Here is a 15712-nt window from a genome sequence, read left to right as displayed (position 1 = left end):
GTTCTTTCAATCTCTCTTCATAGGGCTTTGTTTCCAGTCCCTTGATCATCTTTGTTGCCCTCCTCTGTTGATATTCGCTCTATTCAGAGTGTCTCTGCACCTCCCCATCCTTTTCTATTGCATCAAAGGCTGCCTATTTTCATGTTGGTGTTCAACAGATCTTTCTAGTCAGGCTAGTTGTACTCATGATTAGGATGATTAAGAAATAATAAAAGTTGATTTATCAGGGTTTTTTTTAATAGTATAGAAGAGAATTCTACTAGTTAGTGATTAAGACCTGGAATCTCAGGGTAATATTTGTTCCAGATTAACGATTGTTTATCACTGTGTTGACCTGGTTTGCATGATCACCGAGGGTTGTTTAAGCCGTGGTGATCATGCAAACTGGCCCAGTGTGATTGTGGAAATAGGGGGGAGGTGATTCACCTCCCTCTGCACCCTCAAAATCTTCCTTTAAAATTTGTGGCTGCACAGAGGGCTGCAGTGGGGAAGAGAGAGGTAGAAAGTCCCATTGCACTAGTGGATTTCTCTTAGTGCAGCATTGGATTTAACCCTAAATTACTGGATTTAAACATGAAAGTAAGGAAAGAGTATTTGGGTCAACTCTTTTTGGTTTAATCTGCTGCTGTTGAGATTATCAGCATATAGAGCAAAGCAGATCAGGGCGGGGAACACTTTTAAAATTTGCCTAGCAGAGCAAAAAACAAACCCAGGACTATCACTGTCCACAGTCCTCTTCTGGATGAGCTATGTGTCCTTCACTCACTCTGCTGCATTGTGCCCAAAGAGATGCATCATGTGGTCTAGGTTGCCATTACCATTTGAGACAGAAGTGGAAGAAGTCCTCTTATGCCAAACCCCACACATGTAGCGGTCAAATAGCAATGTAAGTAATTTGGAAACCTTAGCCATGCTGCAGAGCATATAAGCATTTAATAATTAAGTGCACCCAGCAGGATGTGTTATAAAATATTTTGAGGAACAGTATGCAAGTGTTCAAGTTACACAGTGCGCACTGTCAGGAACAATGGAAACATAATTGTCAGCAAGAGTATAACTGTGTGAAGCTACATGGTTATTTTGGATAGGTAGTCAGGGATGACATTAGGGATCGGTGTGGTTGGGCACCTGCCAAGGCCCATCATCGACTGGGAACCCCCAAATTGTGTCTGAATGACACTGTTTCTGTGTATGGCTTCTTAATATGCACACAGAGGTATACAACTTCGTCAGTGCTGGAGGAGGACAAGCAAATGCTGCCACCAGTGCCTCTTCTCTTGGGACCTACCAGGTGGTGGTGTTGATAAAAATAATGAGGAGGAACACAGCAGCCATTGCCTAGTGGCCTCAGTGGAAGAGGGCTCCTCCAGCAGCAGTGAGGAGGAGGAGGTATGGTAACAGCTAGTATTACCCTCTCACTCTGAGCATCTCTACACCAGCCTAAAATCCCGCATCTGAAACGGGACTTTCTGCTTCTGCTTTAAATGCAGGATCACGACAGACTCCCTTTACACATGCTTCCTTTCCCCCCTTATCTGAGTCTTCCATATGTTTCATTATACAGATGCTAGATAGCGCTGTGGTCTGGCTCCTCTTATTGCAGGTTTTCCTTTTTAAACAAGGGAACTCAAGTAGAACTCAAGCGCTGTCATTTGATAGCTCATTATCTCCGATCTTTTACAAAATGGAATAAAGGTCATTTAGTGTGGGAGGCGCCCTGGAGGTTGATGATGTCATGTAAAGGACCCGCAAACTTCAGTGAGTAATCCATCTCAATAGCAGGATAATATCTCCACGTGAAGAAGCCCTCTGTGCTCACGTAGTGGGTGCAACCGCTGCTCTTCCTCCATATTGTCATTACTCCTGTCTGGTGGGCTCAGAGCAAGAAGTCTATGACTTCTCTAGTGACGAGAAAGAGGTGGAATGTCTCGAGCTCTGGAAGCCCTCTTTCTCTGGTCCAACAGGGTAGTGACTACAGGGAGAAGGGAAGGCTGATGAGCAGCAGACGGTTCTATTGCCCAGACGGAGTGGAATGCAGTAGTGATGGCTGCACCTGTGGTTCCTCTTCCATGCTGCCACTGGCAGGTGTATGTGTGCAGAGGGGGTGTGCTTAGCTCAATATATCCAGCAATCCAGGGTAGGGACATGGCCACTATCATTCATGTACTGGCAACTTCCTGCACTGTCATGTGCACCTTGAAAACAGTCTAGAGGTAGCAGACTGCTGCAGCTCATTTATTAATGGGAGCTGGCCACGGGAACGTTTTGGACAACTTCAGTTGGTACAGTTTGCCTGTGCTACTGAGACCAAAAGATTATGACTTGTAAAGCTGTAAAGGCCTGCCCAAGCATACAGAAGTCTTATCCCACATGACCATCTCCATTCTTCACAATCTGCTGAAGAGTCCTCCCTTCAGCTTTCATGTCTGCACAAAGTAACATCTAGTGGTACCCAGGGCAGGTAAATTTCTCTCGTGGTGCTACAGCTTTGGAATCTGGTTCTCAGGGAGGCCCACAAAGCCACCTCACTACTAGTGTTTGGGTGAAAAGTTACAAATATTTTTATTCTCCTGTGCCTTTCAAATTAAATTAATTTTTAAGCAGTTGCCTTCTGTTTTTGCCTCTATCATTTTTAATGCTGTTGATTATAAATGGATTTTGCATTTTTTCCCCCAGAAAGGTGACTAATAAATTATAAATAATAAATAATATCTAGATACACTGTTTTGTATGTGTTTAACTGATATGCTTGTAGTATACTAGTATACATTTATGTATTGTACTGTATTATATTGTAAATGTCTCAGAGCTCTTTAAGGAAAAACTGTTAGAGAGATGTAGGATTTTTTTAAAGACGGGGTTATTGTTGTGTGAATTGCTGATCACCTGGTTTTCCCATGAATAGAAAGGTTGTGTTCATATTTGCCACATTTGTCTAGTTAATGCCATCATTACCTGCAATATTTAAAGTTATAACTAACCCATTGCATAAATGGAACTGGGGAACAGAAAAGCAGGCCACATCTTATATATAAAGGCCTTCTTCCTGAGTAAGGATTATATAGAATCTAAGTAGGAATGTAGGAATTTGGCACAATGCTTATGATCATGTAGATCATTCAGGGGGAATTCTAAAAGGTAAAAAGTATCCTCTACCTTGTAAGCTAAATGCTTGAGGCACATATTGTGCTAAAGTGTGTGTATTCCTACTTATGGCAAAGAATATACTTGTGTGGCATTTCTCTAGAGAACATCTGCTTCCTGGTCCCATATGTCAGATAAATAGTTTTGTATGTGTGAAAATAGAGAAATGTTTTACTAAGGTGGGCCTCAGATACTTTAGGCCTACATTATTTATGCTAAGAACGCTACAACAAAGCCATGCAAGGGTGGCCATCTGGGTGGCCAATGAAGATACAACTGGTTGACTGTGAAGTTGTAGCACTTCACCACTGTTAATAAGGCTCATGTTAAAACAGTATCAAGTGTCTGCTAAAAAGGAATTTGGTAAAACAGAGTTTTAAAAATAACCTAAGGGCTAAAACTTAGCTGGTTCCAGAAAGGAAGTTCTTCCTCTCGTGTTTCAGTTTAATTGGAACTTCCAGGGCTGACAACTGAAGGTGAGCATCAGGAACTATCTGCTAAGTAATACCAAATCCAGCTGTATTTTAAGTTTCTGGAGCTGTAAAATCAATATAAGGCTGGCATAGTTCCTTATTGCTACCAGTGCAGTAATGATGAGAGTTCTATATACCCTATATAGCAAGAGGTAACTGCTCAGTCTAGGCAAGGATAGCAAAATAATAATAATGATAATGATATACCCCGCCTTTTTCCCAGTCCTGGGACACAAGGCAGCTTACAAAAATTAAAACATATACAATTAAAACATATGAAAATATACAAAAGTTAAAATATAAATTAAACAACAATACAATTAAAATTATATTAAAACATTAAAACAGCATTTTAGCAGCTTACTCCCAGGTTCCAACTATGTCCCAAAGGCCTGCTGGAACAAGAATGTTTTAGTCTGCCTCCAGAAACACATCAAGGAGGGAGCCATCCTAGCCTCCCTGGGAAGGGTGTTCCACAGCTGTGGGGCAGCCACTGAGAAGGCCTTCTCCCGGGTTCCCACCAGAGACAGTGGTGGGACTGAGAGAAGGGCCTCCCCAGAAGATCTCAGGACACAGGCAGGTTCATAAGGGAGGATACAGTCTTTCAGGTAACCTGGACCAATAAAGTATTAGTTTGTAGAGCAGAAACTGAGTTCTACTAAAAACCAATACATGAAAATACTGTTGGCAAGACAACACAAATTCTGCACTTTGAATAAATTATGCAAACAATAAAAATTTTCTGTCTTGATTATTTTTGCACAATCTTGGTTCTGTCAGTCAAGGAGCCCCACCGCGCACTGAAGCTCCACTTTGTGACCACAGACGTCCAGTTTAGTCTCTCTTGGCTTTCTGAGATTTCACCAGATCATGTCTAAAATGCTTTCAAGCTTATTTGAGCCATCATAAGAACTAGAAACTTTCGCGTTTTGTTTCTAACCTTTATGGTGGTTTTGGCTTTCTTGACTTTGTTTTAAATGAAAGCTGAGATTCTCAGCATATCAATTTCTACACCAGATGCCAAATTCCATGGTCACATGGTTTTGCATACTCAAGAGATTCACCATTTTTAATGTAAAGGTCTAGTAGCATAGGCAATGGTCAACATTTATAGTTGTATCTTATTTGTCTGGTCCTCATTTTGTATATATTTCTCTATCTGAAGTTTGGAAGGCTAGTTCCCCTCCAAGATAAACCCAAAATAACTCTGTCAAACAAAATGTGAGTCCTAGGAGATTCCTGCCATTTTCATAACTGTGAGCAAATGAGTCGTTGTTCATGTTGAAAAATGCTGTAAGAAAGTTGCCAAGAAAGATCCAAGCAGTATTACCAATGCTGTTTCATAACCAGTCACAGCTGCTGTTGATCTGACAGCAGCTACCATAGTTTTTGCCTCTCTTCCCTGCAGAACTGGGTTTCTAGAAAGGAAATAATTATTGCAAACCATTTAATCTGAAAATATGGAGGTCATTTTCAGAGGGCTAGATCTGGCCTATTTTCTCCCCCAGCACTGGGTTTCTTTTCTGGAATTATTGGCAGCGTGGCAATGGGTTGGCGGTTGGCTGTTGGTATTCACTCTACAAAATCTGGATCACAGATGTTCCATACTCACACTACACCATCTTTTTGTATGGCTAAGAACTGTCCCCAAACTGTTAGATCAATCTGGCCAAACTTATAATAAACATCACAAGGCCTATGTATCCAGAAGTAAAATTTTCTATGCAGCCTTTTAGTTTCCTGAAATGAATGATATATGTTTTTAAACTTGCTAATGATGACAAGGTAAAATACACAATAATTGCTACAATATGTCTCTGCTAGGAGATTAATGACATAAGCAATGTCATGTGGCTAACAAAACCATTCAAACTATTCTGCTACTTTACTTTCACTAGCAGGAAACGCATCAGCACTCATCAGTGATATTTGTCTTTGCACATGCCTATCTTCTTACTGACTAGAGGTTGTCAGCTTACGTATTCCGGACATTTCTAAAGTGTTTATAATGCTTATCATGATTAGGCTGCTAATCTCAAATCCTTATTCTGAAGTAGTTCCATTAGAAATTACTGGTTTTTGGAGTAAAGTCTAGGTTTGCGGCTTCAGGTCACAGTCTTCACAATGTTTACTTATAAGTATTAATCTAAATACATTTAACAGCAAAATTAGTTGTCCAGGCTGCATGTGAAATTCTCAGAAGAAATTAGAATTTTCATTAGCTATTGTGTTACAGTATTATTTGGGCAATTAAATAATATTGATATAGTCCTTTGCTGTCTGCTTTGGACTGCTCATGTGGAACTGCTTGTATCTTAACTTTGAAAGAACATGTAGAGACTTCAGGGCCAGCCCTATCATTAGGTGGCCACCGCAGGCAGCAGTTGCTGGAGATCTGGGAGCGGCAATATGATGTTAGAGGGCAAGGACTGTGTGTGCCATGTTTCTTGCCTGCTGCCCTCAGGTGCAGTGGAAGATGCTGTCCAACTGGAGTAAGATTCAACTACCAGTCTAGTTGGCTTCTGTAGATGGAAACGGGAGGGGGTATGATCTTGACCTTTGCCTGTCATCTAAAAGTGATAAGTGCACAATAGCTTGGGTAGCAACCACACATTCAGGATGCTACATTTTTGCAGCTTGCCAAAAGTGTGGGCAACTCTAGAATGTACTCCATTTTGTATCCATTCAGATTACATTGAGCAGAGGCTTGGACTAGATGGCCTACAAATGCCTCCTCCATCTCCATGATTCTATGACATAGCACCAAGCTGTTCATAAAAATCTTACTTTGTGTTGATTGGATAAGGGGAGGACCTAAGTTATCAGATGCCAAGCTAATATTATACATTTGTACGTGACTTTTAAATTATACAAAAATAGTATCTGGGATAATTATCTCTCTCTCCTTCCAAAGTATAACATAAACTCTGAATTTCCAATATTTTGTTATGAAACAAAGTGAGCATATATTCAATTTTAACGTGGACACAAGTAGTTATTTTGTACTCCTTTGGAAAGTATGACAGAATATTATTTATCCATTTGCATTAAAGATTTCTTGCCAAGCAAAAGCCTTTACATTTTACTTCACATAAAGCTGGAACATTACAGAATACGATGGAGAGTTTGTTAAGAATATGAAACTAAATCATACTGTTCTAATATATGTGTGTTGTTATGCTCTGCTATATATAATAGTAAAATTACCTATCTCAGTGCACATAAAATAAGTTACCCAATTTAACAGAGAAAGTTGCTTTTTTCTACTCTTTATGTTGCTCTTTATGTTGAATCAGTGGAACATATTTCTACATACAGGTTTGTGGTGCCAATATATGTGACAATCTAGGGCCACCTGATCATTTGTGTGTATTTTGAAAAGCTTTCTCCTCATAGGCAAAGTTCCTTCTGGTTTGGTTAGAGATCTAATTGCTGGAAGCAAGGGGGATTGTTTGTGTGAGGCTTACTAAAATCAACCCTTGAAGGACATGGTGCCCAATCTTAAATGTAACTAGTCATCAGGTACACTGGCACTCTCTTCTGTCACTTAAAGCTTTATGTCTTCAATATAGTAATGAAATCCCATGTCATGAGAATATCCACAAATCCAAAATGTTAAAACATTGAACTAAACTGAACATCTATATACCCAATATATATTTGATAGGAATGTATGTTCCTTAGACAGCAATCCCATGTCCCCTAGGCAGTGTCTGGGGGAGATAGGGTTTTTCGGTTTCCCAGCTCCAAGCTCATAGACAGCGCTACGAGCTCGTAGCCAGGAAACGTGCTCATCGCCCCCTCCCCCACCCCCTCGTAGCTCACGCAGAGAGAACTGCACTGCCGCCACCTCTCATGGAGGGGTGAAAACAGGGAGTTCCTGGAGGCGGGGATGGGAGGAGACCACGGAAGCTGTTTTAGGCAGCTTCTTTTGTGGTCTCCAGCCCCGTTCCCTCCTCGAAGCCGCTCTTAAAAGCGCATCTAAGGCAAAGTGCAGGGCAGCTGCAGTACAGAGGGAATCCTCTCCTCCATGCTGCTTCCACCCTGTGTTAGATAGGCAGTCACCTCCAACTTCGAGGGAGGTTAAGGCGCCCGTCTGTCTCTACAGAATTGCGCCCTTAGTGATTTACCCGGAAAATAAAATATTATTCCATTCATTATTCATTACTTCAGTTCCTGTGAATATAAGCATAATTCATTACAAGTGAAAAACAACACTTCACTGGCTCTACGTCCAGGTGCTCGTGCCAACCTTGCCAGTTGTGGCATTAAACTGGTACTAAGAAAACCTTTATTCGTGATCTTAGGTGCTCCAATAGCACAGCACGGATTAATATGATTAGGCTTGTGTTATTGGGTCCGTCTACTTCAATATGTAATTAGGGTGAACACCTGTTTAATTTTTTTTCATTACCAAATGCTTCCAAATATACAAATGAAGATGCATAGGAAGGCTCATTCTGCAGATTCATTAAATCAGTCTTAAATGCATGTTTCAAGATCTTCCTTGTCATCTGTAATTTGAGGCAACTGTGAATCTGTCTAGCTTTGAATGTTCTCATTTTTTCACATTGCATATTTCTTCCTCCACTCCTAAAAGTTCCACCACAGCCTGGTTCTTAATTGTAAAGCAGCCTTAGGAGTGGCAATTCAGAGCAGAGCCAGAGTATGTATGGGTGCCTAAAACTTCCCCCAACACTTTTCCACCACAACCCTTCTCAAACAAGCCATTTTGGGAAACTGGTCTTTCGGGGAAAATGGTGATTAGAAAATAACTGGATTGTTCAATTTGATCTAGTATCTTAAAAAGATAACATGGGACAAGAATGGAAATCTTGAGAGGGGTGAAAATCAGTTTAAGAGTTAGTGGAAAGATCCGGCTACCTTGAATGAATCCAAGGATGTGTCTGCCCAGGGCAGTTGTACACAAGGTTAGTGCTTATATACAATCGCTCTGACTAATCCACAGTGCTCATTACACAACAAAGAAGAAATTCCTAAATTTGGCTTTTAAGCGATTTTACTTTGTGATTCATCGTAATAGTTATTACTAATAACACAGTATTGTATCATATATTATGCATATTTGGTTTTAGTGATGAATATGAAGAGGATGGATTTTGTCAGCCTTACAGAGGAATTGCGTGTGCAAGGTTTATTGGAAACCGAACCATTTATATGGAGTCTCTGCATATGCAGGGTGAAATAGAAAATCAGATTACTGGTACGTAAAGAATTTTCCTTCCTTCTATTTTCAGCTGGTTTGTCGTCATTCTTGACCTTGACACAGGGGTAGGCAACTTGTGGCCCTCCAGATGTTTTGGCCTACAACTCCCATGATCCTGGCTAGGCCTGATGGAAATTTTAGGGCAAAACATCTGGAAGGCCACTCCTTCCAAGCTGCCCACTCCTGAACACTATAGCAAACTCACTCTGAATTTAATAGTTTAATGTACATTTAATTTTACTTTTACATGTTTAGGAGAACTTACAGTTATTCAGAAGAAAAGAACTGGGTTTGGCGTTGCACATTTTGAAAAAGCTACCATGAAAATGAAATGTGTGCTTTAAAAAGATATAAAGCAAGAATAATTTTGTATATTGTTTAAAGTTTATTATTTATCTTTCCCAATGTGTGTGTATATTTACAACTTGTTAACTTTAGAATAAATACAGTGGCCCAAATCCAGAGAAAGTTAGTTGTACTTAAGTTGCATTGATACCAGCGTGACAAATTTGTTTTGAGTAATTCCAGCTCCAGTAGTGGGGTCTTCAGTGCAACTATCCTGCTCTGATTTGGACCAAACTTTTCAGGAAACATGATGTCTACTTTATAGGCCAGTGTCCTCTTAAAGCAATGCTGTACAATTTGGGATATATCAAGCCAAATTCAGCCCTTGAGCTGTGATCCACAAGCCATGTATCGTGCCTGCTAGGTGCTTAACAACTCTCCTGTTGCTGCAGCCACACACAGACATAAAAAATAGAAGGGTGTCTCTTATTGGTAGCATTAAGCATGGCAGGTCACAGGCTTGCCAAAATTTGACTTGAAATAATTTTTGAAAAGATGGACTTAAAAAAAAGTACTGTTCTTCTCACCAGGAATTAACTTCCTATTGTGTGTTTATTTGGATATGGTAAATTGTTAGGGTATGTGCAAGTATTATGGTATTGAATTTGCCACTCCACATCACATTGCCTAAACTCCTTTGGTGTGTATATATTACAGCTGCCTTCACTATGATTGGAACTTCCAGTCATCTATCTGATAAATGTTCCCAGTTTGCTATTCCTTCCCTGTGCCATTACGCTTTCCCATATTGTGATGAGACTTCTTCAGTTGCAAAGCCACGGGACCTGTGCCGCGATGAGTGTGAAATTCTGGAAAATGTTCTCTGCCAAACTGAGTATATCTTTGCAAGATCCAACCCCATGATTCTGATGCGCTTAAAGCTGCCGAATTGTGAAGATCTACCACAGCCTGATAGTCCCGAGGCTATAAACTGTATCCGCATTGGCATCCCTATGTCAGATCCAATCAATAAGAGTAAGTGACCATTGTAGATTTGATGTAATATCTAATCCATCAAAACGTTTTTTGCTGCAGTCCCTAAACCTCAAGAAGAAGAATTAATAATAAATACAGTGTGTAAATTCAGTTTTCAGATTACTAGCCTAGCGGAAAGACCAGCTTATTATTCCAGAATCCATCTTCCAATACAATTCCCCATTTTGTATGGATTTTGTTTGTCAATTGTATATTTAGAATAATGCCTTTTAATTTTAAATTTTATTTGTACTATTCTCTGAAATATCCTTATACCCATTAACGTCCACTACCCCAAAGCCTTTCCCTTTAAAATACCCACTATCTCTTCCATTAAAGTAAATGATACTAATAGTAAGTAAAGACTTCTTAAAGGGTCAAAAGTTGCTGTGAAGTCTTTGTGAGCTATATTACTAGGCCTACCTCTAGACACTGAGTAAAAGTTCATGTTCGATCACAGACTGATTAGAGTGAACATAATATCAAATGCCTTTATTTCCAAGATAGCTCAATAACAATTGGGTCTCACAATTTCTCTTTACTTTCATGCCAAAATAAGGATTCATTTCAGGGTTACCATGGCAGGTTTGAGTTCTTATATATATTTTATTCTAAAAATATTGGGAATAAGGTTTTTGTGTGTGAATGAAACGTAACATTTAACGCTTCTCAAGAATATGAATGTATAGCAAGCCCAGCATTATAGACTGTGAAAATTGGGAGCCTTAATAGTTTTTAGGACATAAGCCAGCAGAAACACAGCATGCCTCTCTGGAGATACATTTCATGTTCTTATACCTAGCAGACACCTGTGTGCGCAATTCTGTTCTGATTCACCACAGTGAACTGCTGCCTTCTTTTACAGATCACAAATGTTATAACAGCACAGGGGCAGACTACCGAGGGACCATGAGCGTCACAAAATCTGGTCGACAGTGCCAGCCATGGAATTCTCAATATCCCCACACACATACATTCACTGCTGTCAGATATCCAGAGCTAAATGGAGGCCATTCCTACTGCCGCAATCCAGGAAATCAGAAAGAGGCTCCATGGTGCTTCACCTTAGATGAACATTTTAAATCAGAGCTTTGTGACATTCCAGCTTGTGGTAAATACAGAATTCTTGCATTTTGAAAAGAAAATAAGAAAATTATTTTATTGTGGTTAAGAACATAAGAAGAGCCATGCTGGATCACATCAAGGGTCCATCTAGTCCAGTATTCTGTGGCCAACCAGCTGCCCACAGGAAATCCACAAACAGGACATGAGTGCCAAAGCATTCTCCCACCCATGTTCCCCAGCAACTGGTGTACATAGCCATACCACGTCTGATACTGGAGGTAGCATATGACCAGCAGGACTAGTAGCCATCAATAGCATCCTTCATGAATTTGTCCAATCCCCTTTCAAAGCCATCCAAATTGGCTTTTGGTGGTGGCCATCACCACATCCCATGGTAGCGAATTCCATAGTTTTAACTATGTGCTGTGTGAAGAAGTACTTCCTTTTATCTGTCCTGATTCTCCCACCAATGAGCTTCATGGGATGACTCCGGGTTCTAGTATTATACGAGAGGGAGAAAAATGTCTCCCTATTCACATTCTCCACACCATGCATAATTTTGTACACCTCTGTCATGTCTCCCCTTACTTGTCTTTTATCTAAGCTAAACAATCCCAGATGTTGTGACCTTCCCTCATACGGAAGTTGTAGCTTTAGACCAAGGGCCAGACTACACATAATGTTAGTCACATGTTTAAACACGGGTGCTTAATTTACCAGGTGGCTTTTATTTTGGAGGAAAAAAGCAGCTGTTGGGCCCAGATCCAGAACCTGCTCCTGGCCCAGATTGGGCTCCCACGATGGTTTTCTGCTGAAAATTGACCCCCACTTGGCGTTATTTTTCTCCGAAGTTGCGGCTTGTCACAAACAGCCCTGTCAGGGACAAAAAACAGCCAGGTGGGAGAGATTTTCAGTAGAAAACTGGCACGGGCCCCCAATCTGGATCAGAAGAAACATCTTAGTAATTTTTGGTGGTTGTAATTATATTCACTTTCTGCAGTTGTCCATAAGCTGCATTAAAGTTGTCTCTTGTAACTCGCAAACAACAGTCCCCCACCTGCTGTGGTCACGTCTGCAACTTAATGCCAGTTTCCCACCAATTCTATGGTGCATGTGCCTGACTTTAATCATTCTTTTTTGTCAGCTTTTCTAGTTCTGTAAAAATTAGATACAAAACAAACCTGAGTCTTCTTTAGTTCAGAAAACTGGATAAGTATGTTACTACTTCAAGCTGCAGGGTATTTAAATTAATGGTCATATTAATTGGCATTTTGAAAAGTATAAAATGCTATTGAAGTGTGAAGTATTCACAATTCAGGTCTTAGGGCGGCAGTGTTTTGTTTTGTTTTTTTGAAGTGTAAAACACTCAGAAGTGATGGCATGCTGAATTGGGAAACTACTTTAATTGAGATCCTTTTAAAGCTAACAAGGCTTTATGGTGTTAGGGTGCAGCTTTAGAGAAATGATAAATCCACTTAATTGGTGATGAATTGTACTTGTGGAATTAGCCCTGAGGCCTCCATGTAGATTTAGGAGCTGCTCTAGTAATATCATTGGGTGCCTCATTTTGAATGCATTTTACTACTGCATCTGCCAGAATGAAAATACATTCAAAAATTGGAACAATAATTAAACCTCAAGTCTGCATAGAGATAACAGCATAAATCTTTTGTAAAAACACAGTGGGGGAAAATCCTGTGTTTTCTGAACCCGGCAGTTGCTTGAGGATAAAGGGTAGTAATAAATCCATGCCTGATTGAATGGTGGAGCCAATCAGTATGGAAACCAGTTTTCCACAACATATTTTCCTGAACTTTTTTAAACCTTCCATCCTACAGCCTATAATTTCTCCACAGAATAAGGTCACAACAGTCCTTAAGGTTGCCCTGAAAGTATTTGCAGCCAACAATGTGATGTAGCTGCAAAAAAGGCAAATGCTCTTTTGGGCTGCATTAATATAAGTATAGCTTCCAAAACCCATGAAGTACTAGTTCCCCTGTACTCAGCACTGGTTAGGCCTCATCTGGAGTACTGTGTCCAGTTCTGGGCACCACACTTTAAGAAGGATGCAGACAAACTGGAGAGGGTTCAGAGGAGGGCAACAAAGATGATCAGGGGACTGGAAACAAAGCCCTATGAAGAGAGACTGAAAGAACTGGGCATGTTTAGCCTTGAGAAGAGAAGACTGAGGGGAGATATGATAGCACTCTTCAAGTACTTGAAAGGTTGTCACAGAGAAGAAGGCCAGGATCTCTTCTTGATCATCCCAGAGTGCAGGAAGTGGAATAATGGGCTCAAGTTACAGGAAGGCAGATTCTGGCTGTGCATCAGGAAAAGGTTCCTGACTGTTAGAGCAATACGACAATGGAACCAACTACCCAGGAAGGTAGTGGGTTCTCCCACGCTGGAGGCATCAAGATGAAGCTAGACAGCCATCTTTCAGGGATGCTTTGACTTAGATTCCCACATTGAGCAGTGGGTTGGACTCGATGGTCTTATAGGCCCCTTCCAACGCTACTATTCTATGATTCTATTTTTACAAGATATCAGGCTACCCCAAAAAGATGATGGTAGCCTCAAATATGACAGGACGGGATAAAGGGGAATGTTAAATACAGCTACGAAGTCAGATTTTGAAAGCTTTTGAAAGACATACTTATTTAGCTTTCTTTTAATAGAAGAGAGGGGAAAAGAGGTGAATTGTGTTACAGGTTTTGCTGCCAAAAATTCAAAAGCCTTTTTTCACCTGTAAAGATGCATCAAGTGGTTGTAACGCTTCTGCTTTTTCTCATCTCTTTCATCACTTTGTTACATGTGGTTTCCTTGACTTGGTAGTTCACGTCTTCTCTTCCTACTTGTCTGTCTTTACATGTCAAGATATCTTAGGCTAATGTTCAAGCTCCCACTAGCCTCTTTTGGCAGGGCTTGAGCTGGACCAGTGCTCAGTTTGCTGTACGGAATACCCACCTCTTTTGGCAGCATGCCCTACTGGCCAGCATTTATATGGCTGCTTCAAGAGAAAATGCTGGGTGTTGATAGAAACCAGCAGTTAGCAATCTAGAAGTGATGTGTAGGCCCCAGGAGGTTAAAGCCTTGCAAGAATGGAGAACAAGAATGAGGAAGGCAGTTACCTGGTTCTGTAATACTGGAGAAATTGGTAAGATAAACTAAAAAATGTTCTTCAGCATTTTAAAAACAGGAATAGGTACACTTGTTCTGAGTCAGCAATCATTGTCCCAGAGTTGGGGTGTAAGAATTCTGTACACCTTCCCCCTCCAAACTCTGAAGCGTTCTCCCCCCCCCAAATGCAGTACAAGAACAAGCCCAGAGCAGTCCTCAGGCTCACGTGCTCCCCTCTCCTTAATTTACTCTAGCATCGCTGTGAGGCAGAGATCAGAAGCTTCAGTGGGTCATCTGACAGTTCAGTGTTAGTTGAAACAAGCCAGCTTCATAAACTATGGTTTACAGTTGGCTTATTTCAATAAATCATACTTAAGATTAACCACAGTTTGTCCAGGTCCAGATGTCACAACAAGCTACAGTTAGTCCAAAATGGCAGCAAAAGCTTCTGAACTCTTCCCATGGCAATGCTGGGGAGAGGGAGGAATGAGGGAGTATGAGGTTTGCTGTGTCTTGTTCTCATAATACTAAACTATGGTTTAGCATTATATTTAAATGAGGCCACTTAATACCAAATGGATGGCATAAGAAGTGGGGTCCAACTAGATCAGAGGTGGGGAACCTGTGGCCCTCTGGATTTGGTTGGACTACAGTTCCCATCATGCTTGACCATTGGCCATGCTGGCTGGAGTTGATGAGAATTGAAGTTCAATAACATCTGGAGGGCCACAGGTTCCCCATCCGTGAAAGAGATGAATCAGAGAAACCGAAAATTAGGAGTTTTATTTTTGCCCCTACCTGAAGAAGCACAATTAGGAATACTTAAAAGAAATTAGAGAACTAGCCTGCACTTGAATTTAAGAAACAAAGTTGTTCATGGAGTGTCAGAGTAAGGTAATGCAGAGCCTCATACTTTCAAGGTCCTAAACAACAGTATCTGTTGGCTCTCTGTAATATTATACATTATCTATGTAGCTTTTTTTACCTAAAAGATATAGAAAGCATTCCACCCAATTTGGTTTGGCCAAGGTATTGCATGCCTGTCTGGCCTTCCAAATTTGTTGGCAACTTCCCAATACAATCAAAAAGTGTCAGCCAAATTTTGTGTGGAAGGGATTCATAGGCACCTAGCCATTGATGGGTTATGCCACTGGCACTGCAGATGGGTATTATTGTAATGTTACTTACATAAACCCACTCTGTGCAGGGAAAAGAATTGGTTTTTCATTTTTCCCCCTCCAGTAAAGCACTTTTAAGCTACAAAAATACTTGTCTGCCAAAAGACAGTATTAGGGAAACAATTAACTCTGCATTTAGTGCTCATGGGTCCCTTTTTTCTCTTGATGCCTAATCTCTCTCATTG

At 40.6% G+C, this 15712-nt stretch overlaps 1 protein-coding gene across 3 annotated transcripts in view; it reads left to right on the top strand.

Moving 5' to 3' along the window:
• Positions 1-15712, top strand: part of ROR1 (ROR family WNT receptor 1) — a 284327-nt gene that overhangs the window by 263227 nt on the left and 5388 nt on the right. For all 3 annotated transcript variants that reach the window (XM_084852303.1, XM_084852305.1, XM_084852304.1), the window contains exons 5-7: positions 8714-8841; positions 9847-10164; positions 11030-11275. In XM_084852303.1, the coding sequence (XP_084708429.1) occupies positions 8714-8841; positions 9847-10164; positions 11030-11275 (692 nt within the window). The remainder of the gene's footprint in view (positions 1-8713; positions 8842-9846; positions 10165-11029; positions 11276-15712) is intronic.

Source organism: Heloderma suspectum, chromosome 4 (genome assembly GCF_057233095.1).
Source record: "Heloderma suspectum isolate Gila_16-S chromosome 4, 16-S_ref, whole genome shotgun sequence".
Taxonomy (NCBI): domain Eukaryota; kingdom Metazoa; phylum Chordata; class Lepidosauria; order Squamata; family Helodermatidae; genus Heloderma; species Heloderma suspectum.
Note: the sequence above shows the minus strand (reverse complement) of the source record. Positions and strands in the feature narration are given on the sequence as shown.